This window comes from Oncorhynchus nerka, linkage group LG13 (assembly GCF_034236695.1).
Source record: "Oncorhynchus nerka isolate Pitt River linkage group LG13, Oner_Uvic_2.0, whole genome shotgun sequence".
NCBI lineage: Eukaryota > Metazoa > Chordata > Actinopteri > Salmoniformes > Salmonidae > Oncorhynchus > Oncorhynchus nerka.
The window spans coordinates 51,580,594-51,606,105 of NC_088408.1; the positions used below are offsets into that span (position 1 = coordinate 51,580,594).

A 25,512-nucleotide genomic window follows, 5' to 3' on the forward strand; every position below is an offset into this window, starting at 1 on the left:
AGTATTTTCATTTTTGGCAAAATAACGTTTCCGTAGTAAACGGGATATTTTGTCAGGACAAGATGCTAGAATATGCATATAATTGATAGCTTAGGATAGAAAACACTCTAAAGTTACCAAAACTGTAAAAATATTGTCTGTGAGTATAACAGAACTGATATTGCAGGCGAAAGCCTGAGAAAAATCCAATCCGGAAGTGACTCATCTTTTGAAAGCTCTGCGTTCCAACGCGTCCCTATTAAGCAGTGAATGCGCTATCAACCAGATTACCTTTTCTACGTATTCCCCAAGGTGTCTACAGCATTGTGACGTAGTTTTACGCATTTATGTTGAAGAATACCCGTAAGCGGCTACATTGCGCAAGTGGTCACCTGATGGTTCTCAGAGTGATTCTCGCGTAAAATACAGAGGTAGCCATTATTCCAATCGGTCCTTCTAAAAAAACAATTGTCCCGGTGGATATATTATCGAATAGATATTTCAAAAACACCTTGAAGATTGATTATAAACAACGTTTGCCATGTTTCTGTCGATATTATGGAGCTAATTTTGAATATTTTTCGGCGTTTTCATGACCGTAATTTCCGGTCGATTTCTCAGCCAAACGTGAAGAACAAACGGAACTATTTCGCCTACAAAAATAATATTTAGGGAAAAAATGAACATTGGCTATCTAACTGGGAGTCTCGTGAGTGAAAACATCCGAAGCTCATCAAAGGTAAACGATTTCATTTGATTGCTTTTCTGATTTCCGTGACCAAGTTACCTGCTGCTAGCTGGACAAAATGCTATGCTAGGCTATCGATAAAGTTACACAAATGCTTGTCTAGCTCTGGCTATAAAGCATATTTTGAAAATCTGAGATGACAGGATGATTAACAAAATGCTAAACTGTCTCAGTATATTTCACTTGTGATTTTTATGAATAGGAATATCTTCTAGGAATATTTATGTCAATTGCGTTATGCTAATTAGTGTCAGTCGATGATTACGCTCCCGGACCCGGGATGGGGAGTCACTAGAGGTTAATCCCACCTCAGTGTCCGATTTCAAATAAGCTTTACAGCAAAAGCACCACAAACGATTATGTCACAAAAACACACACAGCCATTTTCCAGCCAAAGCGAGGAGTCACAAAAAGCAGAAATAGAGATAAAATGAATCACTAACCTTTGATGATCTTCATCAGATGACACTCATAGGACTTCATGTTACACAATACATGTATGTTTTGTTCAATAAAGTTCATATACAAAAATCTGAGTTTACATTGGCGCGTTATGTTTAGTAGTTCCAAAACATCCAGGGATTTTGCAGAGAGCCACATCAATTTACAGAAATACTCATAATAAACATTGATAAAAGATACAACTATTAGGCATGGAATTATAGATACACTTCTCCTTATTGCAACCGCTGTGTCAGATTTCAAAAAAGCTTTACCGTAAAAGCACACCATGCAATAATCAGATTACAGAGCTCAGACAACATATCAAGCCATACAGATATCCGCCATGTTGGAGTCAACAGAAGTCAGAAATAACATTATAAATATTCACTTACCTTTGATGATCTTCATCAGAATGCGCTCCCAGAAATCCCAGTTCCACAATAAATGTTTGATTTGTTCGATAACGTCCATAATTTATGTCCAAAAACCTCCTTTTTGTTCGCATTTAGCCCAGTAATCCAAATTCATGACGTGCGAGCAGACGAAAAGTCAAAAAGCTCCGTTACAGTCCGTAGAAACATGTCAAATGAAGTATAGAATCAATCTTTAGGAAGTTTTTAACATATATCTTCAATAATGTTCCAACTGGAGAATTCCTTTGTCTTCGGAAATGCAATGGAACGCAAGCTAACTCTCACGTGAACGCGTGTGATCAGCTCATGCCACTCTGCCAGACCACTGACTCATTCAGCTCCCATTCCCCCCTCCTTCACAGTAGAAGCATCAAACAAGGTTCTAAAGACTGTTGACATCTAGTGGAAGCCTTAGGAAGTGCAATTTGACCTCAGACACTGTATATTCGATTGGCAAAGAGTTGAAAAACTACAAACCTCAGATTTCCCACTTCCTTGTTGGATTTTCTCTCAGGTTTTTGCCTGCCATATGAGTTCTGTTATACTCACAGACATCATTCAAACAGTTTTAGAAACTTCAGAGTTTTTTCTATCCAAATATAATAATAACATGCATATATTGGCAACTGGGCCTGAGTAGCAGGCAGTTTACTCTGGGCACCTTATTCATCCAAGCTACTCAATACTGCCCCCAGTCATAAGAAGTTTAACTTCTTTGCGTCGAGCAATCCCGTACCGGGAGCGTAATCATAGCCTCAAGCTCATTACCATAACGCAACGTTAACTATTCATGAAAATCGAAAATGAAATGAAAGAAATATATTCACTCACAAGCTTAGCCTTTTGTTAACAACACTGTCATCTCAGATTTTCAAAATATGCTTTTCAACCATAGCTACACAAGCATTTGTGTAAGAGTATTGATAGCTAGCATAGCATTAAGCCTAGCATTCAGCAGGCAACATTTTCACAAAAACAAGAAAAGCATTCAAATAAAATCATTTACCTTTGAAGAACTTCGGATGTTTTCAATGAGGAGACTCTCAGTTAGATAGCAAATGTTCAGTTTTTCCAAAAAGATTATTTGTGTAGGAGAAATCGCTCCGTTTTGTTAATCACTTTTGGCTAAGAAAAAACCCGAAAATTCAGTCATTACAACGCCGAACTTTTTTCCAAATTAACTCCATAATATTGACAGAAACATGGCAAACGTTGTTTAGAATCTATCCTCAAGGTGTTTTTCACATATCTATTCGTTGATAAATAATTCGTGGCAGTTGGGTTTCTCCTCTGGAGCAAATGGAAAAATGCACGCAGTTGGAGATTACGCAATAATTTCGACGGAGGACACCAAGCGGGCACCTGGTAAATGTAGTCAAATCAAATCCAATCAAATTGTATTTGTCACATACACATGGTTAGCAGATGTTAATGCGAGTGTAGCGAAATGCTTGTGCTTCTAGTTCCGACAATGCAGTAATAACCAACAAGTAATCTAGCTAACAATTCCAAAACTACTACCTTATAGACACAAGTGTAAGGGGATAAAGAATATGTACATAAAGATATATGAATGAGTGATGGTACAGAGCTGCATAGGCAAGATACAGTAGATTGGTATTGAGTGCAGTATATACATATGAGATGAGTATGTAAACAAAGTGGCATAGTTAAAGTGGCTAGTGATACATGTATTACATAAGGATGCAGTCGATGATATAGAGTACAGTATATACGTATACATATGAGATGAATAATGTAGGGTATGTAAACATTATATTAGGTAGCATTGTTTAAAGTGGCTAGTGATATATTTTATATCATTTCCCATCAATTCCCATTATTAAAGTGGCTGGAGTTGAGTCAGTGTGTTGGCAGCAGCCACTCAATGTTAGTGGTGGCTGTTTAACAGTCTGATGGCCTTGAGATAGAAGCTGTTTTTCAGTCTCTCGGTCCCAGCTTTGATGCACCTGTACTGACCTCGCCTTCTGGATGATAGCGGGGTGAACAGGCAGTGGCTCGGGTGGTTGTTGTCCTTGATGATCTTTATGGCCTTCCTGTGACATCAGGTTGTGTAGGTGTCCTGGAGGGCAGGTAGTTTGCCCCCGGTGATGCGTTGTGCAGACCTCACTACCCTCTGGAGAGCCTTACGGTTGTGGGCGGAGCAGTTGCCGTACCAGGCGGTGATACAGCCTGACAGGATGCTCTCGATTGTGCATCTGTAGAAGTTTGTGAGTGCTTTTGGTGACAAGCCAAATTTCTTCAGCCTCCTGAGGTTGAAGAGGCGCTGCTGTGACTTCTTCACGATGCTGTCTGTGTGGGTGGACCAATTTAGTTTGTCTGTGATGTGTACGCCGAGGAACTTAAAACTTACTACCCTCTCCACTACTGTTCCATCGATGTGGATAGGGGGGTGTTCCCTCTGCAGTCCACAATCATCTCCTTAGTTTTGTTGACGTTGAGTGTGAGGTTATTTTCCTGACACCACACTCCGAGGGCCCTAATTCTTCTCCTGACTTCTGGCGTCGACAGAGATGGCCGCCTCGCTTCGTGTTCCTAGGAAACTATGCAGTTTTCTTTTTTTTTACGTGTTATTTCTTACATTGGTACCCCAGGTCATCTTAGGTTTCATTACATACAGTCGAGAAGAACTACTGAACATAAGAGCAGCGTCAACTCCATCAGTACGACCAAGAATATGACTTTCGCGAAGCGGATCCTGTGTTCTGCCTTTCACCCAGGACAATGGAATGGATCCCAGCCGGCGACCCCAAAAAACGACTTCGTAAAAGGGGAAAACGAAGCGGTCTTCTGGTCAGACTCCGGAGACGGGCACATCGTGCACCACTCCCTAGCATTCTCCTCGCCAATGTCCAGTCTCTTGACAACAAGGTTGATGAAATCCGAGCAAGGGTAGCATTCCAGAGGGACATCAGAGACAGTAATGTTCTTTGCTTCACGGAAACATGGCTCTCTGGAGAGACGCTATCGGAGTCGGTGCAGCCAGCTGGTTTCTCCACGCATCGCGCCGACAGAAACAAACATCTTTCTGGTAAGAAGAGGGGCGGGGGCGTATGCTTCATGGTTAACGTGACGTGGTGTTGCCACAACAACATACATACAGGAACTCAAGTCCTTCTGTTCACCTGATTTATAATTCCTCTTATGGTCAATCTTCCAATGATATGCCTACAAATACGTCACAATGCTGCAGACACCTTGGGGAAACGACAGAAAGTGTATGCTCATTCCTGGCGCATTCACAGCCATATAAGGTGACATTGGAACACAGCGCCTTCAAAATCTGGGCCATTTCCTGTTTGAAATTTCATCTTGGTTTCGCCTATAGCATCAGTTCTGTGGCACTCACAGATAATATCAGAGTGTTTTCTTTCCAAAGCTGTCAATTATATGCATAGTCGAGCATCTTTTCGTGGCAAAATATCTTGTTTAAAACGGGAACGTTTTTTTATCCAAAAATTAAAAGAGCGCCCCCCTATATCGAAGAAGTTAAAGAGAAACTCAACATGCACTGCAATGACACAAATGACTGATGATTGGTTGAAATAAATTGATAAGAACCTTATTGGAGCCGTGCTGTTAGATTTCAGTGCAGCCTTTGATATTATTGAGCATAACACATGTGTTTTCTCAACAACAGGTTAAGGTTTTACAGCCTCTGCCATATTGTGGATTCAGAGCTATCTATCTAATACATTTAACATTTACATTTAAGTCATTTAGCAGACGCTCTTATCCAGAGCGACTTACAAATTGGTGCATTCACCTTATGACATCCAGTGGAACAGTAGTGCATCTAAATCTTTTAAGGGGGAGGGGGGGTGAGAGGGATTACTTTATCCTATCCTAGGTATTCCTTAAAGAGGTGGGGTTTCAGGTGTCTCCGGAAGGTGGTGATTGACTCCGCTGTCCTGGCGTCGTGAGGGAGTTTGTTCCACCATTGGGGGCCAGAGCAGCGAACAGTTTTGACTGGGCTGAGCGGGAACTGTACTTCCTCAGTGGTAGGGAGGTGAGCAGGCCATAGGTGGATGAACGCAGTGCCCTTGTTTGGGTGTAGGGCCTGATCAGAGCCTGGAGGTACTGAGGTGCCGTTCCCCTCACAGCTCCGTAGGCAAGCACCATGGTCTTGTAGCGGATGCGAGCTTCAACTGGAAGCCAGTGGAGGGAGCGGAGGAGCGGGGTGACGTGAGAGAACTTGGGAAGGTTGAACACCAGACGGGCTGCGGCGTTCTGGATGAGTTGTAGGGGTTTAATGGCACAGGCAGGGAGCCCAGCCAACAGCGAGTTGCAGTAATCCAGACGGGAGATGACAAGTGCCTGGATTAGGACCTGCGCCGCTTCCTGTGTGAGGCAGGGTCGTACTCTGCGGATGTTGTAGAGCATGAACCTACAGGAACGGGCCACCGCCTTGATGTTAGTTGAGAACGACAGGGTGTTGTCCAGGATCACGCCAAGGTTCTTAGCGCTCTGGGAGGAGGACACAATGGAGTTGTCAACCGTGATGGCGAGATCATGGAACGGGCAGTCCTTCCCGGGAGGAAGAGCAGCTCCGTCTTGCCGAGGTTCAGCTTGAGGTGGTGATCCGTCATCCACACTGATATGTCTGCCAGACATGCAGAGATGCGATTCGCCACCTGGTCATCAGAAGGGGGAAAGGAGAAGATTAATTGTGTGTCGTCTGCATAGCAATGATAGGAGAGACCATGTGAGGTTATGACAGAGCCAAGTGACTTGGTGTATAGCGAGAATAGGAGAGGGCCTAGAACAGAGCCCTGGGGACGCCAGTGGTGAGAGCACGTGGTGTGGAGACGGATTCTCGCCACGCCACCTGGTAGGAGCGACCTGTCAGGTAGGACGCAATCCAAGCGTGGGCCGCGCCGGAGATGCCCAACTCGGAGAGGGTGGAGAGGAGGATCTGATGGTTCACAGTATCGAAGGCAGCCGATAGGTCTAGAAGGATGAGAGCAGAGGAGAGAGAGTTAGCTTTAGCAGTGCGGAGCGCCTCCGTGATACAGAGAAGAGCAGTCTCAGTTGAATGACTAGTCTTGAAACCTGACTGATTTGGATCAAGAAGGTCATTCTGAGAGAGATAGCGGGAGAGCTGGCCAAGGACGGCACGTTCAAGAGTTTTGGAGAGAAAAGAAAGAAGGGATACTGGTCTGTAGTTGTTGACATCGGAGGGATCGAGTGTAGGTTTTTTCAGAAGGGTGCAACTCTCGCTCTCTTGAAGACGGAAGGGACGTAGCCAGCGGTCAGGGATGAGTTGATGAGCGAGGTGAGGTAAGGGAGAAGGTCTCCGGAAATGGTCTGGAGAAGAGAGGAGGGGATAGGGTCAAGCGGGCAGGTTGTTGGGCGGCCGGCCGTCACAAGACGCGAGATTTCAACTGGAGAGAGAGGGGAGAAAGAGGTCAGAGCACAGGGTAGGGCAGTGTGAGCAGAACCAGCGGTGTCGTTTGACTTAGCAAACGAGGATCGGATGTCGTCAACCTTCTTTTCAAAATGGTTGACGAAGTCATCTGCAGAGAGGGAGGAGGGGGGGAGGGGGAGGAGGATTCAGGAGGGAGGAGAAGGTTGCAAAGAGCTTCCTAGGGTTAGAGGCAGATGCTTGGAATTTAGAGTGGTAGAAAGTGGCTTTAGCAGCAGAGAGAGAAGAGGAAAATGTAGAGAGGAGGGAGTGAAAGGATGTCAGGTCCGCAGGGAGGCGAGTTTTCCTCCATTTCCGCTCGGCTGCCCGGAGCCCTGTTCAGAGGGTTTTCTTTAATGCAAGCTTCTCTAATGTCAAACATGTAAAGTGTGGTGTACCACAGGGCAGCTCTCTAGGGCCTCTACTCTTTTCTATTTTTACCAATGACCTACAACTGGAATTAAACAAAGCATGTGTGTCCATGTATGCTGATGATTCAACCATATACGCATTAGCAACCACAGCTAATGAAGTCAATTAATCCCTTTTGGAATGGGTGGCTGGTAATAAACTGGTCCTGAACATCTCTAAAACTAAGAGGATTGTATTAGGTACAAACCATTCCCTGAGTTCTTAGACCTCAGCTAAATCTGCTAATGAATGGTCTGGCTGTTGAACAAGTTGAGGAGACTAAATTACTTGGCGTTACCTTAGATTGTAAACTGTCATGGTCAAAACATATAGATTCAATGGTTGTAAAGATGGGGAGAGGTCTGTTCGTAACAAAGAGATTCTCTGCTTTTTTGACACCACACTCCAAAAACCAAGTCCTGCAGGCTCTAGTTTTGTCTTATCTTGAATATTGTCATGTCGTGCGGTCGAGTGCTGCAGGGAAAGACCTAGTTTAGCTGTAGCTGGCCCAGAACAGAGTGGGATGCATTGCTCTTCATTGTAATCATCAGAGAGCTAATATTAATACTATGCATGCCAGTCTTTCTTGGCTGAGAGTTGAGGAAAGACTGACTGCATCACTTCTTGTTTTTATAAGAAACATTAATGTGTTGGAAATTCCAAATTGTTCGCATAGTCAACTTACAAACAGCACTGCCACACACACTTACCCCACCAGACATGCCACTAGGGGTCTTTATCCTGGAGTCCCCAGGTCCAGAACAAATTCAAGGAAACACACAGAGTCATGAGTGCAAGTGAAGAGCAAACATGGTTTAGAAATGATTAAAGAAACACATCACGACACCTCTCCCCCATGTTACCTACTTGTGTGTACAGTATGTATTGACATGCAGTGGTGGAAAAGTACTCAACTGTCATACTTGAGTAAAAGTAAAAGTCACCCAGTAAAATGATACTTGAGTAAAAGTCTAAAGGTTACAGTTTTGACTTAAATCTACTTGAAAATCTATGAGAAGACCTCAAAATGACTGTCTAGCAATGATCGACAACCAATTTGACAGAGCTTTAAGAATGTTGTAAAGTATATTGGGCAAATGTAGCACAATCCAGACAGACACACAGCTGTAATAGCTGCCAAAGGTGATTCTAACACGTACTGACTCAGGAGGTTGAATACTTAGACATAGTGGTGTTTTATAAAAAATACAACAATAATTGTTAAGACCATTGACTAAAAAAAGACAAATCCATTTTAATCCCACTTTGTAACACAACAAAATGTGGAAAAATTCAAGGGGTATGAATACTTTCTGAAGGCACTGTAAGTGTCGTTTAGGGCCCTGCAGCAAAATGAGTAGAATTGCATGAAATTCGTTTTAAAACTGCTAAATGTTCTCTCTGTCCCATGGCAAAATATGTAGAATTGCAGAAAATGATAGAAACAGCCCTGTGTGGACTACTGTTGGAAGCTATAGCAATATTCTAATACTTTACAGATATGCATGAGACTATTGGGGAGAAACTACTGAAGTCCTACCAGAGGTTGAGGTAAGTTGATGAGAGGTCTTAATTTATTCATTTACACAAATGTATTCTATGCTGCTGTATTATGTGACTGTACAGTCTGGAAGATTGAAGATATAGACACAGATAGATGCAGATATGTTCACAGAGGATACCAAACATTAGGAGCACCTTCCCCTTTTGCCTTGGGCATGGACTCTACAAGGTGTCAAAAGCATTCCACAGGGATGCTGGCCCATGTTGTCTCCAATGCTTGCCACAATTGTGTCAAGTTGTCTGGATGTCCTTTGGGTTGTGGACCATTCTTGATACACACGGGGAGACTGTTGAGCGTGAAAAACCCAGCAGCATTGCAGTTCCTGACACAAATTGATGCGCCTGGCACCTACTACCGTGCCCCGTTCAAAGGCACTTACATTTTTTGTCTTGCCCATTCACCCTCTGAATGGCACACAGACACATCTCAATTGTCTCAAGACTTAAAAATCCTTCTTTAACTTGTTTAACCTTCATCTACACTAATTGAAATGGATTTAACAAGTGACATCAATAAGGCATCATAACTTTCATCTGGATTCACCTGGACTTACTATGTCTTGGAAAGAGCAGGTGTTCTTAATGTTTTGTGAACTCAGTGTACATGACCAATAATTAAAAACATGTCATTTCATTAGAAATTGGTGGGAAAACAGTGCATGTTATGGATAGGGGCAGGTGAAAACAATGAATACGGTGTCATATAAACTGTAAATTGCATTCTCTGTGTGCGTTTCATTTTCTAGTCATATAGCAGTCGTGCCGCCAACACCTCCACCCTATTACGACGGTCTATCCGTTAGCAGATCAGGGGTAAGGTTTTGTTTCATAAACCACAACTCTGATTTGGTCTGTCAAATGTGTTATCAATAATTTTGTGATTTGATGATGTCTAGGGACTGAATAACTCCTTGAAAAAACCCTTCACCAAGTCTATGGAGGATCTGATGGTTTCCCTCACCAGCCACATGAGAAGTAAGTGATCCTGTTCATTATCGACGAAGGTCTCTGGCAGAACAAGGCGTTTCATATATATTTGAATATGTGTTGGCTAATTTGAAGTACATCTTGGAGAGAAAGAAAGGATCCAATAAAGGATGTCAAAACAGCGACACATTTCCTCTGAAAGTTATCACAAAATGTATCTTAATGTTGATAAGCTATCCTTATGCATAGTCATGGTGCTAAGGAAACTGCACCTAGGCAACGAGATAAGGTATGATATTTATAGTGTGGCTTGTTCACAAGCAGCACGTCAGAAGTGCTACATTATGTATGGAGACGGTCTGTGTGTGTTATTTATCCTACCTTTCGGGTTCCAGGGTTCTCCAGATCACAGGAGGATGTGCGAGTGGAACAGGATCTGCTTACAGTGTACAATAGACAGGGACATAGTGCTGGCCAGAAAAGCCTCTCTGACACGAACATCAACAAATCCACCAATGTAAGAGAAACCAAATAAAAATCAACCCCTCAACTGTGTGTAAAAGTATTACACTCTGATGTCAGAGTCCACATAAAAGAGGTAAAGCAAAGAGACCCCCCTACATGTGAGTGAGAAATGTATCATATTATGACACTGACAATTATTTCAGACAGGAGAGACTTTAGGAAAACAGCAACTGTAGCAACACCTTGTGACCTTATCAAGAGGTTCAAGCATCTTGGTGTACTGCCTCAGATGTTGGACTGATTCCCAGGTTCAAGTCCTGGTGGTGCTACCCCCGAATTCACCACAATATGAATAAAAAGTGTGCAATTTATAACAGACACAACTTCTCTCCTCACAGCTAACCAAAGGCCCCAGTCTTCCCAACCTGTTCAGGAAGAGCCGGAATGACGACCAAAGCGGTTCCTCATCGGAGGCTGATGAGGATATTTCCCTCGGCGCAGAGTACTTAGGGGGAAAGAGGGTCAGTTGAGTGGCCTGATGATGAAGAGAGAGAAATTAAGATGAAACCTTGCGACATAGCAGCTTATGCAAAACATCCTGTAGCTTCACAATTCCTTTGACATTTGATCAGATACCGATTGTTGTTACTGTTTGTTATGTGGTTACCAAGTCTTTTTCATATCTTGCAAATCTGGCAGAGAAGCGAGAGAGGAATACATCCAAAACATTTGCATGCTTAATTACAGAATAGACCTGCATAGTCTATCTGCTGTCATAGCGTTCTTTTAAATCTGTAATGTGACATTTGATCTGTATTACAGGGCAGTAGTGCTAGTAGCACTGGTACAGACTGTGATCTCTCGGAGATCAGCAGTGTGATGGGAGAGCTAGAGCTCGCCATCGCCTTCAACGACATCACTTCCTGCCTAGAGATCACAATCTGCGGCTGCAGAAACTTGGCCTATGGAGATCTCAAAAGGAAGAAGTGTAATCCGTAAGCAGTATTACTCAATACACTTGTTCAGGGTTTCCCAAACTCAGTCCTGGGCAACACCACCCCCCACCCCTGGGTGCACGTTTTGGTTTTTGACCTAGCACTACACAGCTGATTCAGATAATCAAAGTTTGCTGTTGAGTTGGTTATTTGAATCAGCTGTGTAGTAATAGGGCAAAAACCAAAACGTGCACCCAGGGGGCCCCAGGACCGAGTTTGGGAAACCCTGCACTAGATCATAGAAATGACAGGAGGCTGGTGAGGGGAGGACGGCTCATAATAATGGATGGAACGGAGCGAATGGAATGGCATCGTGTGTTTGATGTATTTGATACCATTGCCCTGATTTTGCTCCAGCCATTACCATGAGCCTGTCCTCCCCAATTAAGGTGCCACCAACCTCCTGTGATAGAAATAGATGGCCTACCCATCATGGGAACGTTGACTTGAATGGGGAGGCCCATTCTAGTAATTCTATGCCTATGATACCAGATTATTACTCTCTAGTGTATTGTGAACCATTAGCATATTATATCTCCTTATCTTGTACTGTATGTCACCCTCATGGGAAGGTATGTAAAGGTGTATCTACTGCCGGAGAAGTCTCAGAGCACCAAACTGAAGACGACTGTCAAGAGGAACACAACGGATCCCATTTATAATGAAGTTTTACAGGTAAGGAGAAAAATCTCTGTCATATTCATTAGGAAACACTACAAAATATATTCAAAATAGTGAAATAGTCTGCACTGTTAAGGAATCCCCTGTATTTCACCCACCAATGTGTTGTATTCCCTGTTACACAGTGCCAGATGGGGCGCCCCCTGTTGTCCAGGAGTACTCTGCAGGTGTCTGTGTGGCACTCTGGGACTCTGAAGAAGGTGTTTCTGGGAGAGGTTCTCGTCTCTCTGGAGGGGTGGATGTTTGAGGAGAGCAACACCCAGGGCTCCAGCTGGTACCCCCTGTGTCCCAAGGTAGAGGCTATAACGGCTGATCATTAAGCAACGTTCACAAAATACCCTTTTGATATTTCTATAAATAAATGGATTTAAAACGGTTAGCAGTGTTGGTTAGGGGGGTATGTCTCTTCTCTCTCTCTCTCACGTGCTCGCGCTCTCTCTATAGCCCGAGAGCCCAGAAAGGAGTAGAGTAGAGCAGGATACAGCAGGAGAACTCCTGGTCAGAGTGAAGTTCAGCTCCATGTCCCAGCCGTCCTGGGTTTGCCACACAGATGGTAGGCTGGCTCTCTACAATTCATTGCCACAGCAGTAGGGGTCAGATGATCCGTTATATTGAAATTAGCTTGTTTTCTTTCTTTCTCCACACAGAGGTTCACATTGGACCACATGACGTTGGCCAACTGACTGTTCTCGTCACTGGTGTCAAAAACCTACCCACTAAAGCAAACACCTGTCAGAACACCTATGTTAAAGGGTAAATATATGACTAGTGTGTGGGTTTGCTGGGATGCGATATTGTTGTGTGTGTACTGGTGTATTTTTGTTTCTACTTATGTGTGTTCATCTACTATACAGTTAGGTGTGTGTATGTGTGTGTGTGTTTGGAGAGTTAAACAAGGAAATATCTCAGTCGTGGGGACATTTCCCACGTCCCAATGAGGAAACAAGCTATTTTAAGTTTACAATTAGGTTAAGAATTAAGGTTAGCGTAAGGGTTTAGTGGTTAGGTTTAGGAATTAGGTTTAGAGTTAGAGGAAATAGGATTTTGAGGATAGAACAAAATGTTTTTATCTATATATTGTGTGTGTTTTAGGTGCTTGACTCTCCCCGGGTCCAGGGAGCTGGTCCAGAGGACCCCTGTCCTGAAGAAGAAGCCCAGTCCAGAGTGGTCTCACCAGCTGCTCTTCAGCAGGGTCACACCTTACGACCTCCAGATCTGCACTCTGGAGCTGGACCTTTGGAACCATATCCCCTTCACCTTCTCAGACCGTCTCCTGGGCTGGGTTAGAATGGAAGCTGGTAAGATGACTACCTGTCTGTCAATGACTGTTTTACCTTTACAGTTATACAGTAGATTTGAATCAGTTTGCATGAAAATGAAAGGGCCTAACTGGAAAAGTTTGACCAGGCCTATACAAGGGGATGAAATAGAATAGAAGTTACCAACTCCAGTTCTCCAAAATGTCAGACAGTCTGAGTCAAACATCAATGAGAATTGAATGAATCACACTAATAGAACTTTGAGAAAAGCCATCTGAGGAAACGGGTTTCACCTATTTCTTTAGCTATTGAGGGAACTCTCTTCTGTATATCCATCCCCCGCTCTCTCTGGGGAGTCTATGTAGAAAACTATGGGAGAATCTCAATTGCATACCGTGCATTCTGAAAGCGTTCAGACCCCTTGACTTTTATCCACATTATGTTACGTTACAGCCTTATTCTAAAATGGATTAGATTGATACGGGGAAAAAAACAAATCTAAACACAATACCCCATAATGACAAAGCAAAAACACAGGAATCCCCTGAAGCACCTTTGGCAGTGATTAAAGCCTCGAGTCTTCTTGGGTATGACGGTACAAGCTTGGCACACCCGTTTTTCGGGAGTTTCTCCCATTCTTCTATGCAGATCATCTCAAGCTCTGTCAGGTTGGATGGGGAGCATCGCTGCACAGCTATTTTCAAGTCTCTCCAGAGATGTTCGATCGGGTTCAAGTCCAGGCTCTGGCTGGGCCACTCAAGGACATTCAGAGACTTGTCCCGAAGCCACTCCTGCTTTGTCTTGGTTGTGTGCTTTGAGTTGTTGTCCTGTTGGAAGGTGAATCTTCACCCCAGTCTGAGGTCCTGAGCACTCTGGAACAGGTTTTCATCAAGGATCTCTCTGTACATTGCTCCGTTCATCTTTCCCTCCATCCTGACTAGTCTCCCAGTCCCTGCCGCTGAAAAACATCCCCACAGCATGGTGCCAGGTTTCCTCCAGACATGGCGCTTTGCATTCAGGCCAAAGAGTTCAATCTTGGTTTCATCAGACCAGAAAATATTTTCTCGTGGTTTGAGAGTCCTTTAGGTGCCTTTTGACAAACTCCAAGTGAGTGTCATGTGCCTTTTACTAAGGAGTGGCTTCCATCTGGCCACTCTACCATAAACACCTGATTGGTGGAGTGCTGCAGAGCTGGTTGTCCTTCTCCAAGGTCCTCCCATCTCCACAGAGGAACTCTGTCAGAGAGATCATCCGTTTCTTAGTCACCTCCCAGACCAAGGCCCTTCTCCCCTGATTGCCCAGTTGGGCCGGGTGGACAGCTCTAGACAGGTGTGTGCCTTTCCAAATCATGTCCAATCAATTACCACAGGTGGACTCCAATCACGTTGTAATTGGAGTCCACAAACAATGGAACTATGGAAACAGGATGCACCAGAGCTCCATTTCGAGGCTCATAGCAAAGGGTCTGAATACTGTTAATTTCTATGAATTTACAAAAATGTATAAAAAAATGTTTTTTGCTTGTGTAGATTGATGACATTTTTTAAAATCCATTTTAGAATAAGGCTGTAACGTAACAAAATGTGGAAAAAGTCAAGGGGTCTGAATACCTTTCGAATGCACTGTACCTCTTGCCTCTTTCTAAAAGCCCAGTGGATGAGGAAGCTAGAGGTCTTTCCCCTCTGACCTTCCCCAATGGGTTTTGAGAAGGTGAGGAGAGAGGACGCGGGGAGTAGGCAATTGAAATTCTCCCTGTTTGTGAGAAGCTAGGAAGGACTGATGTCACTGACCTTGCACTCTGTTAACCTTGTGTCTCCCAGGGTCGTCATGGCAACTGGTGCTGCAGATGCCCAACATGTGGCATGACTTCAGTTTACCCATGCAAGCCAATGTCAACAGCAGGAGAACATGATGTCAACAGAAAAGCCCATCGTCCCATATGAACAGTCTCAGTACATTAACGCTACCTTTAGCTCCATTTGCACTATCAGGCCTTCGCTCTGTGAAAGTCCCTCCAGTTAGATATTTACCTACCATTTGATGACTTATGTATTAAAGGGATGTTCCACTCAAAATGAAACCTATTATTTTTATATTTCTATGTTCAAAATACAACCCAACATGTTTTTTATACTTTCCTTGGGACATCGACAACAACTGAGGTGTGGGAAATCATGTTAGATTGTATTTTGAGTGGAATATGCCTTGTGCTTTAAGCATGCTCACCTTATTTCTTTAATGAGTCATTGTGAGGTGACTGTATACAAGTGTTTTTCATTAGTTTCTTCTTGTCCTTTCCATTTATGAGTTTCTGTTATAATAAAAAGGAACATTTGCCTCAAGACAGGACAAAAATCAGAAAGTGAAATCACAGTTCGAAGCTGTAATCATAATCTTTATTGCCAATATGTTGAACACCTCGTTATAAAATCCAGTTTAAATAAAGGACTGTGCATCGTCATCGGTTACAAGGTCAGTAAAAACTAGTCTAGTACACATCCAGAGAAAGGAGAGTCAATGGCGAGATGGGACTTAAGCCTCTAGTGGGGTTACAACTACCAGCATGTGCTGAACTGGTTGAAATGTCATAACTTAATTTCAACTAGTTTCTGGTTGTAATGACATTGTTTCAACCAGTTTTGGGTGATGTCATAACATACTGACTAAAAACATGTCATCCTCACTTAAGAGTGACGTGATTGGGAACAAAGGGAAAAAATGATCAACGTAAATGTTTTTGTATAAGCACAGTGCTCCTGGAGAATATGCATCTATGCCTCGGAAATTCTGCTAGCTACCGTGAACTGCATGGCAAAAATATAAAGGTCCTATAGGATCTCCTTATCCTGATTTGATGACATGCAACAGAATATTTAATTAAAGGCCCAGTGCAGTCAAAAGTGATTTCCCTGTGTTTTAAATATATATTTCCACAGAGGTTGGAATAATACTGCGAAAATGATAATACCCTTTTAGTGTGAAAGCAGTTTGAAAAGACCATCTGAAATGTCAGCCTATTTTGGTGGGATGGAGCTTTGGCCTTTCCATGGTGACATCACCATGCAGTAAATGAGTTAATAGACCAATAAGAAAGAGTTCCAAACCAAAAGCTGGTTTTCGGTCTCCACTCAGACCACTCCCAGACAGTCCTAGCAAAATTGTTGCTTGAGAAATTGATCTTTGAAGCTATTTTTGACCATATTAATTTAAAACAGTCAATTGATACCCAGAAATAATTTGATAGAGATTTAAAAAAATGTCCAATGCAGCCATTTAAGAAAAAAAGTTATAATATACAAATAAATCTCTTTAATTTAATGATCTAAAAGAAAACCTTATGAAACAATTATTTTGGTCGATATAGAACCTTTGATACATATAAAATGTTCTCATGATCATTAGAATAGCAAAAATATACAAACCAAGATTAAATGATCCATATACTGTATAAATATTTAACTATTCATGATTTGCAAGCTACTGTATACCAATATTAAACATAAATGAAGTGTTCAAAATATAATGGAAAAACAGAACATAGTACACTTTTCTGAGAGTAAGAGGAAAAGTTTCATTATACTGTATTTTCCCCTTTCTGAGTGGTCCCTTTGAAAAACAACATATTGCCCTTTTTCAACATTCCACAGCATTTAAGAAACATCAAAAGCGAGGGTTTAGTCCCACTACTCATCATCGCACCTTTGGTTAAAAACAATGGTGATTGATTTGATCGCATCAAATTACATACAATCAAAACACAAAGAAGATTTGTTATGCTAAAAGGAAAGAAGATTTGGCACTAGTAAGTTCTCTTACAAGACTTTGAAAAGCCCCCCCCTGCCTGACAGTTTATTAAAGAAGTTAGGGAGCTAAGGAGTAACTACTGTAGTAAAAGTGGCGATGCAGATGTGTGTCACTCACTCTTTATACTGCTCTTGTAGGTGTGATGAATTCACTAATGTAAGTCGCTCTGGATAAGGGCGTCTGCTAAAATGACTAAAATGTCAAATGTTTGTGCACTCACGTACATGTGTGTCTGTCTCTGTGTCTGCATGTGTGTGTGTGTGTCTGCGTGTGCGTGTAGCAGTGGAGGGATTAGTTCAGACACTATTCAGAAAGGGTATGTGGCTGTGAGGCCCTCGTGGCCTAGGGAAAAGGGCCCTCTTATAAGGCTTCAAACTCGTCGATTCTCTGCTTGGTGTTGCCTGATCGGATCTGCCGCAGGGTCTTGTACTTGTCCCGGCCGGCGCGCACATTCTCTGTGTGGAGCAGGTCGTTCTGGGTATGCTTAGTGTCGTCACGCGCCTGGGCCAGCTCCGAGCTCAGGGCCTACAACGAGGAATAAGTCAACAAGAAGTAAACAAGCGAGGAACAAACCAAGGAATACTTTAAGTCAACAAGAGGACAACAATTTAACTCAAGCTGTACTCAGAGTTAGAGCGGGAAGCTCACCCTGGGAATAGGGTGGGCCTAGGACAGCAGAACAGGCCCATCCCTGCAAACTCACACAGCTCTTTGCGAACTCCTCTCTCTTACCATAAGCTGTTTCTGCACGCGCTCGTTCTTCTCGGCCTCAGTGAGACGCTCCTCCTCCAAGCGGTGGTCGTTGAAGCCCTCGTTCTGCAGGTCGGCGCTGTAGGTGCTGTTGTTCTCTTCACTGTCGTGGTCGTTCTGCTCCTCCGCCATAGTCATCACCTCGTGGTTGTCCACAAACATGGGCACCTCCACAAACATGGGGGGAGGGGGCAGCGGAGGGGGAGCCGTCATCACCATGTGCAGCTCCTCCTTGGTCTTCAGCAGGTCGTCCTGGGCCTCCTGAGCCTGCGGGAAGGGAGGGGGATGGTGGTCACAGAAGTTATTAATACAGAACACCCTAGGATGCCCCATATTACAATGCAACCTTCAATATTAAGTGACTGTGTGTGTGTGTGTGTGTGTGTGTGTGTGTGTGTGTGTGTGTGTGTGTGTGTGTGTGTGTTTGCACATCCAATTGTGCGTGCTTGTGGGTGCATACATAGGTGTGCATGCGTTTGTTCACGTGTGTGTGTGTGGGCGACTCACCCTGTGCTGCCATGTGTCGGCCTCTTCCTCCTTGCGTCTCTTGGCCTCCTCCAGCAGGGCGATCTTAGCCGTGTGCTCGGCCAGCTCCGCTGCCTGATGGAGAGAGCAGAAGAGAGGAGAGGAGGGAGAGAGGAGAGAACTTAAACATCTGGGAGAGAGAAGGAGGACGACGGAGGAGGAGGGCTACAGGCCACAGACAGTCAGGGTACAGTAGACAAAGGACTACAGGTCTGTGGGAGGGGTTGGAGAGAAAGAGGGGTGTAGGGGAGTGCAGAGGAGGACTACAAGTTTTAGTAAGGGCTAGACATTTGGAGTAAAAGGTGAATATTAGGACAGATGGATGGACACTGTGTGGGGAATGTATAAGTCACAATCCAGAAGAGAGAAAAGAGAAACTGAGAGTACTGTGGTGCAGTAGCGCGAATAGGCCAGTCTGTCTCAACAGGTGCTGGGGCTAATAATCTGGTGATGAGGTATAATGATTTCAGTGTGGCCACCATCGTTTGATGCGATTTACTAGGACCCCCATTTGGCGACTCCAATGGCGACAGATAGTTTTACTAGGGACAGACAAGGAAAAAGACACTGCAGACAAAAGACTGAAATGTATATACATGTAAAAACATTAACATGTAGTGTGTGTGCATTATCAGTTACACATACGTCAGTACATACACACAACAAGTGGGTCACATGGGGGAGAGGCGTTGTGCAGTGAGGTGTTGCTTTATTATTATTTTTTAAACCAGGTTTGCTGTTCACTTGCACTATATAAGATGGAAGGGAGTTCCATGAACTCATGGCTCTGTATAATACTGTACGTTTCCTTGAATTTGTTCTGGACCTGGGGACTGTGAAAAGACCCCTGGTGGCATAAGTGTGTGTGGTAGTGCTCTGTGTAAGTTGACTATGCGAACAATTTGGAATTTCCAACACAATGTTTCTAATAAAAACAAGAAGTGAAGCGGTCAGTCTTTCCTCAACTCTTAGGAACTGCGAGAACTTGCTTTATTCAGCCACACCATTCATTAGTAGATGCCAGTGGTAGGTCATTGGTAAAAACAGAAAAGTGTAGAAGGCCTAGAGAGCTGCCCTGTGGTACACCACATTTTACATGTTTGACATTAGAGAAGTTTCCATTAAAGAAAACCCTCAGTTCTATTAGATAGAAAGCTCTGAATCCACAAAATGTCAGAGGTTGAAAAACCACAAGTTCTCAACGCATAAGTTTTCAACAACAGGTTATGGTCAATAATATCAAAAGCTGCACTGAAATCTAACAGTACAGCTCCCACAATCTTCTTATTATTACATTGTTTTCAACCAATGATCAGTCATTTGTGTCAAAGCAGTACACATTGGGTGCACCAGAGTGGAGAGACCTACAGTTACGGTCAAATATATTGGCACCCTTACACGATTCAGAATTTCTTCTCAAATAAGTTGAAAATTAAAAAGGTTTGGTGTTTACATGTGTATTGTTTGATTTACAACTGCACAGGACCAAGAAATACAAAACCGAAACTTAAATTTAGATTCAAATGAATTTGGTTGAAGGCAGGTCATTTTTGTTTCCTGTGTAATTTCTCACCCATGGTGAGAAGGTGCCTACAGGGTAAAAATAGCCATTCAACGAGTTTTGAAAAGAGAAAACAGAACATCACACTCCATTGTGAAGTGCAACGGTGGCAATATATATTAGAGTACAGTGCTCAGTGTAGGGTTCAGCACTTCAGGACCTGGGGTAGAGCTTGACATCCATAAAAGTATGACATTAATTGTATTAGTCATTTATTAGAGAGTGACACTGTCTGTAATCTTGGATCTCCATTCTCTACAGGGGGCATCGCTCCAGGATGAAGTTCCCCCTTTGCACAGATCTAGGATCAGCTTCCGCTCAACTCCTTTTAAAAACAGTCATTTCAAACACCGAGTTCCGCGATGACACGGGGAGCAAGAAAATACCCTCCCCTGGGCTAGAAACTCATTGATTTTGAAAATCACTTTTTAAAAACTTTTTATCCTAATCTGTGATGTCACAGAAGCAATTTTTTGTACCTTATCTTTTTAACGTCAAATCACAGAAACCTGCTGTTTTCACATATGTAGACACTGGTCTGGTGCTGCAGATGATGAATATGCGGTTGAAAAGTGGCGGAATTGCCCTTTAACCTGTTGAACCTATGGGGGCGCTGTGTCATTATTGGATAAAAAGACGTGCCCGTTTTAAGCGCAATATTTTGTCACGAAAAGATGCTCGACTATGCATGGAATTGACAGCCTTGGAAAGACAACTCTGACGTCTCCAAAACTGCAAAGATATTATCTGTGCGTGCCCCAGAACTAACGCAACAGGCGAAACCAAGATGAAGTTTCATACAGGAAATGCCCCGGATTCTGAAGGTGCTGTGTTCCAATGTCTCCTTATATGGCTGTGAATGCGCCAGGAATGAGCCTGCGCTTTCTGTCTATTCCCCGAGGTGTCTGCAGCATTGTGACGTGTTTGTAGGCATATCATTGGAAGATTGACCATAAGAGACTACATTTATCTGGTGACCCGCCCGGTGTCCTGTGTGCGTAATCTGTAGGTCGATGCGCGTTCCATTTCTTCAGAATTGAAAGTAAACTGCCACGATGGATTTTATCGTCGATAGATATGTGAAAAACACCTTGAGGATTGATTCTAAACATCGTTTGCCATGTTTCTGTCCATATTATGGAGTTCATTTTGGATTTTTTTTTTAAATGTTCCTTACCCAAACGCGATGAACAAAACGGAGCGATTAGTCGACACAAATAATATTTTTTGTAAAAACTGAACATTTGCTATCTAACAGTCTCCTCATTGAAAACATCTGAAGTTCTTCAAAGGTAAATTATTTTATTTGAATGCTTTTATGGTTTTTGTGGAAAATGTTGCATGCTGAATGCTAATGCTAAATGGTACGTTAGCCATGAATACTGTTACACAAATGCTTGTTTTGCAATGGTTGAGAAGCATATTTTGAAAATCTGAGATGACAGTGTTGTTAACAAAAGGCTAAGCTTGAGAGCAAATAGATTAATTTCATTTCATTTGCGATTTTCATGAATAGTTAACGTTGCGTTATGGTAATGAGCTTGAGGCTGTAGTCACGATACCGGATCCGGGATGGCTCGACGCAAGAAGTTAACCATTAGTGGGGGAAATTGTACTGATCCAAGATCAGCGTCTAGGGGCAACTTCATCCTACTCCAGGCGGCCTCTGTCTGCAATTCACCAAAACAATGTCTGTGACTGACTGGTTTTCACCAGAGCGAACTGCAAAAATCGCTGAAGTTGGAGACTTTTATCTCCCTCACCAACTTCAAACATCAGCTATCCGAGCAGCTAACCGATCGCTGCAGCTGTACATAGTCTATTGGTAAATAGCCCACCCATTTTCACCTACCTCATTCCCATACTGTTTTTATACTGTTTTTATTTATTTATTTATTTACTTTTCTGCTCTTTTGCACACCAATATCTCTACCTGTACATGACCATCTGATCATTTATCACCCCAGTGTTAATCTGCAAAATTGTATTATTCGCCTACCTCCTCATACCTTTTGCACACATTGTATATAGACTGCCCATTTTTTTTTCTACTGTGTTATTGACTTGTTAATTGTTTACTCCATGTGTAACTCTGTGTTGTCTGTTCACACTGCTATGCTTTATCTTGGCCAGGTCGCAGTTGCAAATGAGAACTTGTTCTCAACTAGCCTACCTGGTTAAATAAAGGTGAAATAAAAAATAAATAAATAAAAATAAAAGAGCCAAACAAGCAAGGGTTCTGAGTAACCATCTATTGTTTGCAGTGTGTGTGTGAAGTCTAGGGTTGTAAATACTGCACACACACAAAGCCCAGCACGAAGCACGACACGCACAGTGTGGATGTTTTAACCATAAAAAACCTCTGAAGTGTGCTCAGCTGTAAAATTGGTGGCTGGTTGAAAAATGCCCAACACAGCTTCCATTGAAAACACTCAACAGGTTGCTAAGCTAGACTGGTGCTTAGTCACTGGAGCTTCCAGTGTACCTAATTAAAGCTGAGGAGGTTGAGAAAAACAGATGATAATGTTGCAATGTTCATACTAGTAGGGTCTATAGGGGTCATGACAATGCATTACATGTTTGAGGACAGCCCTATTAGAGCAAATAAATCTGTGCTCTTTGGAGGTTTAGGCTGGGTTTCTGTATAAGCACTTGGTGACATCTGCTGATGTAAAAAGGGCTTTATAAATACTTTTGATTGATTTAAATGTTGTATTTATTTAAACACTGTAGTCTACATTACTGTTTATTATCCATCCTGTTGCCTCGTCCCTTTATCCCTACCTATATGCACAAATCTCTCTCAACTACCTCGTACCCCCACACATCGACTCAGCACTGGCACCCCGTGTATATAGCCAAGTTATCGTTACTCATCGTGTATTTATCTGGTGATATCTGTTTATCATGACAAAGGGCTCTGTTATGGGGTTAATTCAGAGTGGCTGTTGCCTGATGAAGACCTGAGGGTGGAAACATTGTCACCTGGGTGCATGAGCAGCAGTGTGCAGTGTTTTCCATGTTGTCCAACTTGCCCCTATAAAAACAGACTCAGTGTTCCACTGTCAATAGCCTAGTGAGAGCACACTGGTCTACAGGTTTACTGTCAGGCCTGTTATAGTGACCCTGTGGGTGGTCTGGTGCAGAGCAGGGTGGGCACTGTCTGGCATTATGGTATGCGGTCCAGTTATACAGTGGGGAAGGACATTATTACGGTGTCTTAAGGAGCAGTCTGGTACAGGTTTTGTTCGCTCTTCAGTAGTGAACAGAGGTTATTTCAGCTCTACACAGTTCGCTGCAGTGAGGTGTGGTTCAGAGTTGTATATGTTAAAGAGACGGTGCCTAGGCTTTAGCTCAGTGGGCTAACAGGCTTGCGACGTGCAGGAGAAGACCCGAGTTCGAACTCTGGCCAGTCACATATAGATACATAAGTCCATTTCAGCATGTACAGTATAGTAGGGTTATAGTTGGGTTTCAATTGGCTGTGACATGGTAGTGTTAAAGGACAGCTTAGCAAGGTTATAAGGGGGTTGTGACATGTTCGTAACATGTTTGTTTGGTGGTTCTCACCAGCTGCTCCTGGTTGTGCATCTGGTCCTGGGCGTGGCGGGCCAGCTCCTCCTTGGCCAGCAGGGCGGCCTGACGCTCAGACTCAAGGCGGGCTGCCTCGTCCTCCGCCATCCTCCTCTCCACCTCCAGCTGCATGGCACGTTGCATCTGCTCCTGAAGGTCTGGAGAGACAGAGGTGGGATACACGTGCGTTGTGAGATTTATATTCCTGCAACGTGTTACGCTATCTGGGGCAATAAAGAAGACCTGGAAAGCACCCAAACACATATGCTACTCATGCAGGTCAGACAAAGAGAGCCTCAAAGAGATAAGTGACCGACAGGAATAGACAGATACACCTCTGAGACAGAGCTATTTATAACCAAATATACATACAGTGTGAGGCACACAGATGCACACTACATAGCTACACTGAGAAACATGCAGAACAAGACAAACACTACAACCACGAGTAGCAAACATGAGTTTCCTAACAACTCTCTAGCATTACACAGAGTGAATTGTAAACAGCTCCCTGGATTACTAACTGACAGACCAGGGGTTTTTAAATCTTACCCTATGAGGGCCTAAGTACTGCTGTTTCTGTTCTACGTGATCATGAATTGCACCCACTCGGTGTCCCAGGTCTAACACAGTTCCTGATTAGAGGGGTCAATGGGAAAAAAAGCAGTTGTCCAGATTTGAATTTGAGGGTGATAGACTAATGACCAAGTGAAAATTCTGCCCTGCAGAAACCTCCAAATTACACTACATGTCCAGTACTGCAAACTGCTGTTAAAAAAAAAGGACAAAGGACCGACCTCTGAAGCAGGCCTTCAAAACGAAGTACGAAAGACTACAAACGTACGATTGCAAGACGCACTACTATCAAACCATCCGGCACTTACTGTAGTTACACGGCTGCTCTACTTCCATGGTATATTTGTAAAACCTTTCCACAGCTATATTCATGGAAATACTAATCCTGTGTGCCACGTAAATCCGAGAGACCGCACTATATGGTAAAGACAATGGCGATGAACACTGAAGAGGGTTACAAACAAAGGTCGATGAGAAATGCCTTATCAGCCCAATTGCTGATATCTAACCCTGTAAAAACGGTACCGCCGGGCTATCTAAGGTCCACAGTGACAAAGTCACAAAAAGCACAAGGCCACCAGTTTATTACATCTGAATTGAAACAACCACAGTAGTAAAAACTGTTGAAATGCAAATTGTCGTCAACTGAGAGCAATTTTCTAAAAAATCGTTACTATTTTAGGCTCCCTTTTTTATGCAGCATAAAAATTATGCACGCAAAAAGTATGAATGCACACCAACACACACACAACTTCTACAGGTACACACACTCCCTCCCCCGGTCTCTCTCTCTCATTCCCCCCTCTCCACATTCAATGTGCTCTGGGTGACCCTAGTGTCCTCCCAGTCAGACCCTATTTTCCCCAGTCCTACCTTTCTCTGCCCTCTTGGTCTTCTCCTCGAACTGGTAGAGCCTCATCATCAGCTCCTGCTTCTCTCTCTCCATCTGCTCCTTCTCTTTCTCGATGGCCTCCCTCTTCTTCTTCTCGTTCTCCAGCTGGGCCCTGCAGATAAGGGAGGCCCAGTGTGAGACACAAAGAAGGGATGACGTGTGCTGGCTAATAAACTATTAAACTGGCCCCTCTGAGTGTGTGAGGGCACACACTGATTTTAAGCACATTGAGTAGACACACACACTTTGTACACACAATCACATGCACGCACGCACGCACGCCCACACACAAAACCAAGGAAACACATTTCGGCGGCACAGTGTAGCAGACAAACTGTCATTCTACACATACCCTTTGTAGTTTGTACTGTGATTTTAAATAAGGTGGTTCACTTTCATTATACAGTGCAGCCTGTATACCTCTAGTGTACACATATCCAGTACAATGTAATGTACAACAATCTAGACCAAAAACACAATGAACACTCTCCAATAGATAATCCCCCTTTCCCTTGTATTGT

At 43.3% G+C, this 25,512-nt stretch overlaps 2 protein-coding genes across 4 annotated transcripts in view; one reads left to right on the top strand and one right to left on the bottom strand.

Annotated features, from left to right (window-relative positions):
- The window catches only part of LOC115139665 (synaptotagmin-like protein 3), a 28,196-nt gene extending 12,082 nt beyond the window's left edge, over positions 1 to 16,114 (top strand). Inside the window, exons 5-16 of the mRNA XM_029677293.2 lie at positions 8,920 to 8,971; positions 9,730 to 9,796; positions 9,880 to 9,958; positions 10,306 to 10,427; positions 10,774 to 10,896; positions 11,198 to 11,370; positions 11,943 to 12,045; positions 12,177 to 12,344; positions 12,496 to 12,604; positions 12,699 to 12,804; positions 13,144 to 13,349; positions 15,131 to 16,114. Coding sequence (XP_029533153.1) covers positions 8,920 to 8,971; positions 9,730 to 9,796; positions 9,880 to 9,958; positions 10,306 to 10,427; positions 10,774 to 10,896; positions 11,198 to 11,370; positions 11,943 to 12,045; positions 12,177 to 12,344; positions 12,496 to 12,604; positions 12,699 to 12,804; positions 13,144 to 13,349; positions 15,131 to 15,222 — 1,400 coding nt within the window. The 3' untranslated portion in view covers positions 15,223 to 16,114. The remainder of the gene's footprint in view (positions 1 to 8,919; positions 8,972 to 9,729; positions 9,797 to 9,879; positions 9,959 to 10,305; positions 10,428 to 10,773; positions 10,897 to 11,197; positions 11,371 to 11,942; positions 12,046 to 12,176; positions 12,345 to 12,495; positions 12,605 to 12,698; positions 12,805 to 13,143; positions 13,350 to 15,130) is intronic.
- The window catches only part of LOC115139664 (ezrin-like), a 63,179-nt gene continuing 53,351 nt past the window's right edge, over positions 15,685 to 25,512 (bottom strand). For all 3 annotated transcript variants that reach the window (XM_029677292.2, XM_029677291.2, XM_029677290.2), the window contains exons 11-15: positions 24,973 to 25,103; positions 23,521 to 23,681; positions 18,372 to 18,464; positions 17,847 to 18,131; positions 15,685 to 17,639 (exon numbers count right to left, since the gene is read on the bottom strand). In XM_029677292.2, coding sequence (XP_029533152.1) covers positions 17,475 to 17,639; positions 17,847 to 18,131; positions 18,372 to 18,464; positions 23,521 to 23,681; positions 24,973 to 25,103 — 835 coding nt within the window. In that variant the 3' untranslated portion in view covers positions 15,685 to 17,474. The remainder of the gene's footprint in view (positions 17,640 to 17,846; positions 18,132 to 18,371; positions 18,465 to 23,520; positions 23,682 to 24,972; positions 25,104 to 25,512) is intronic.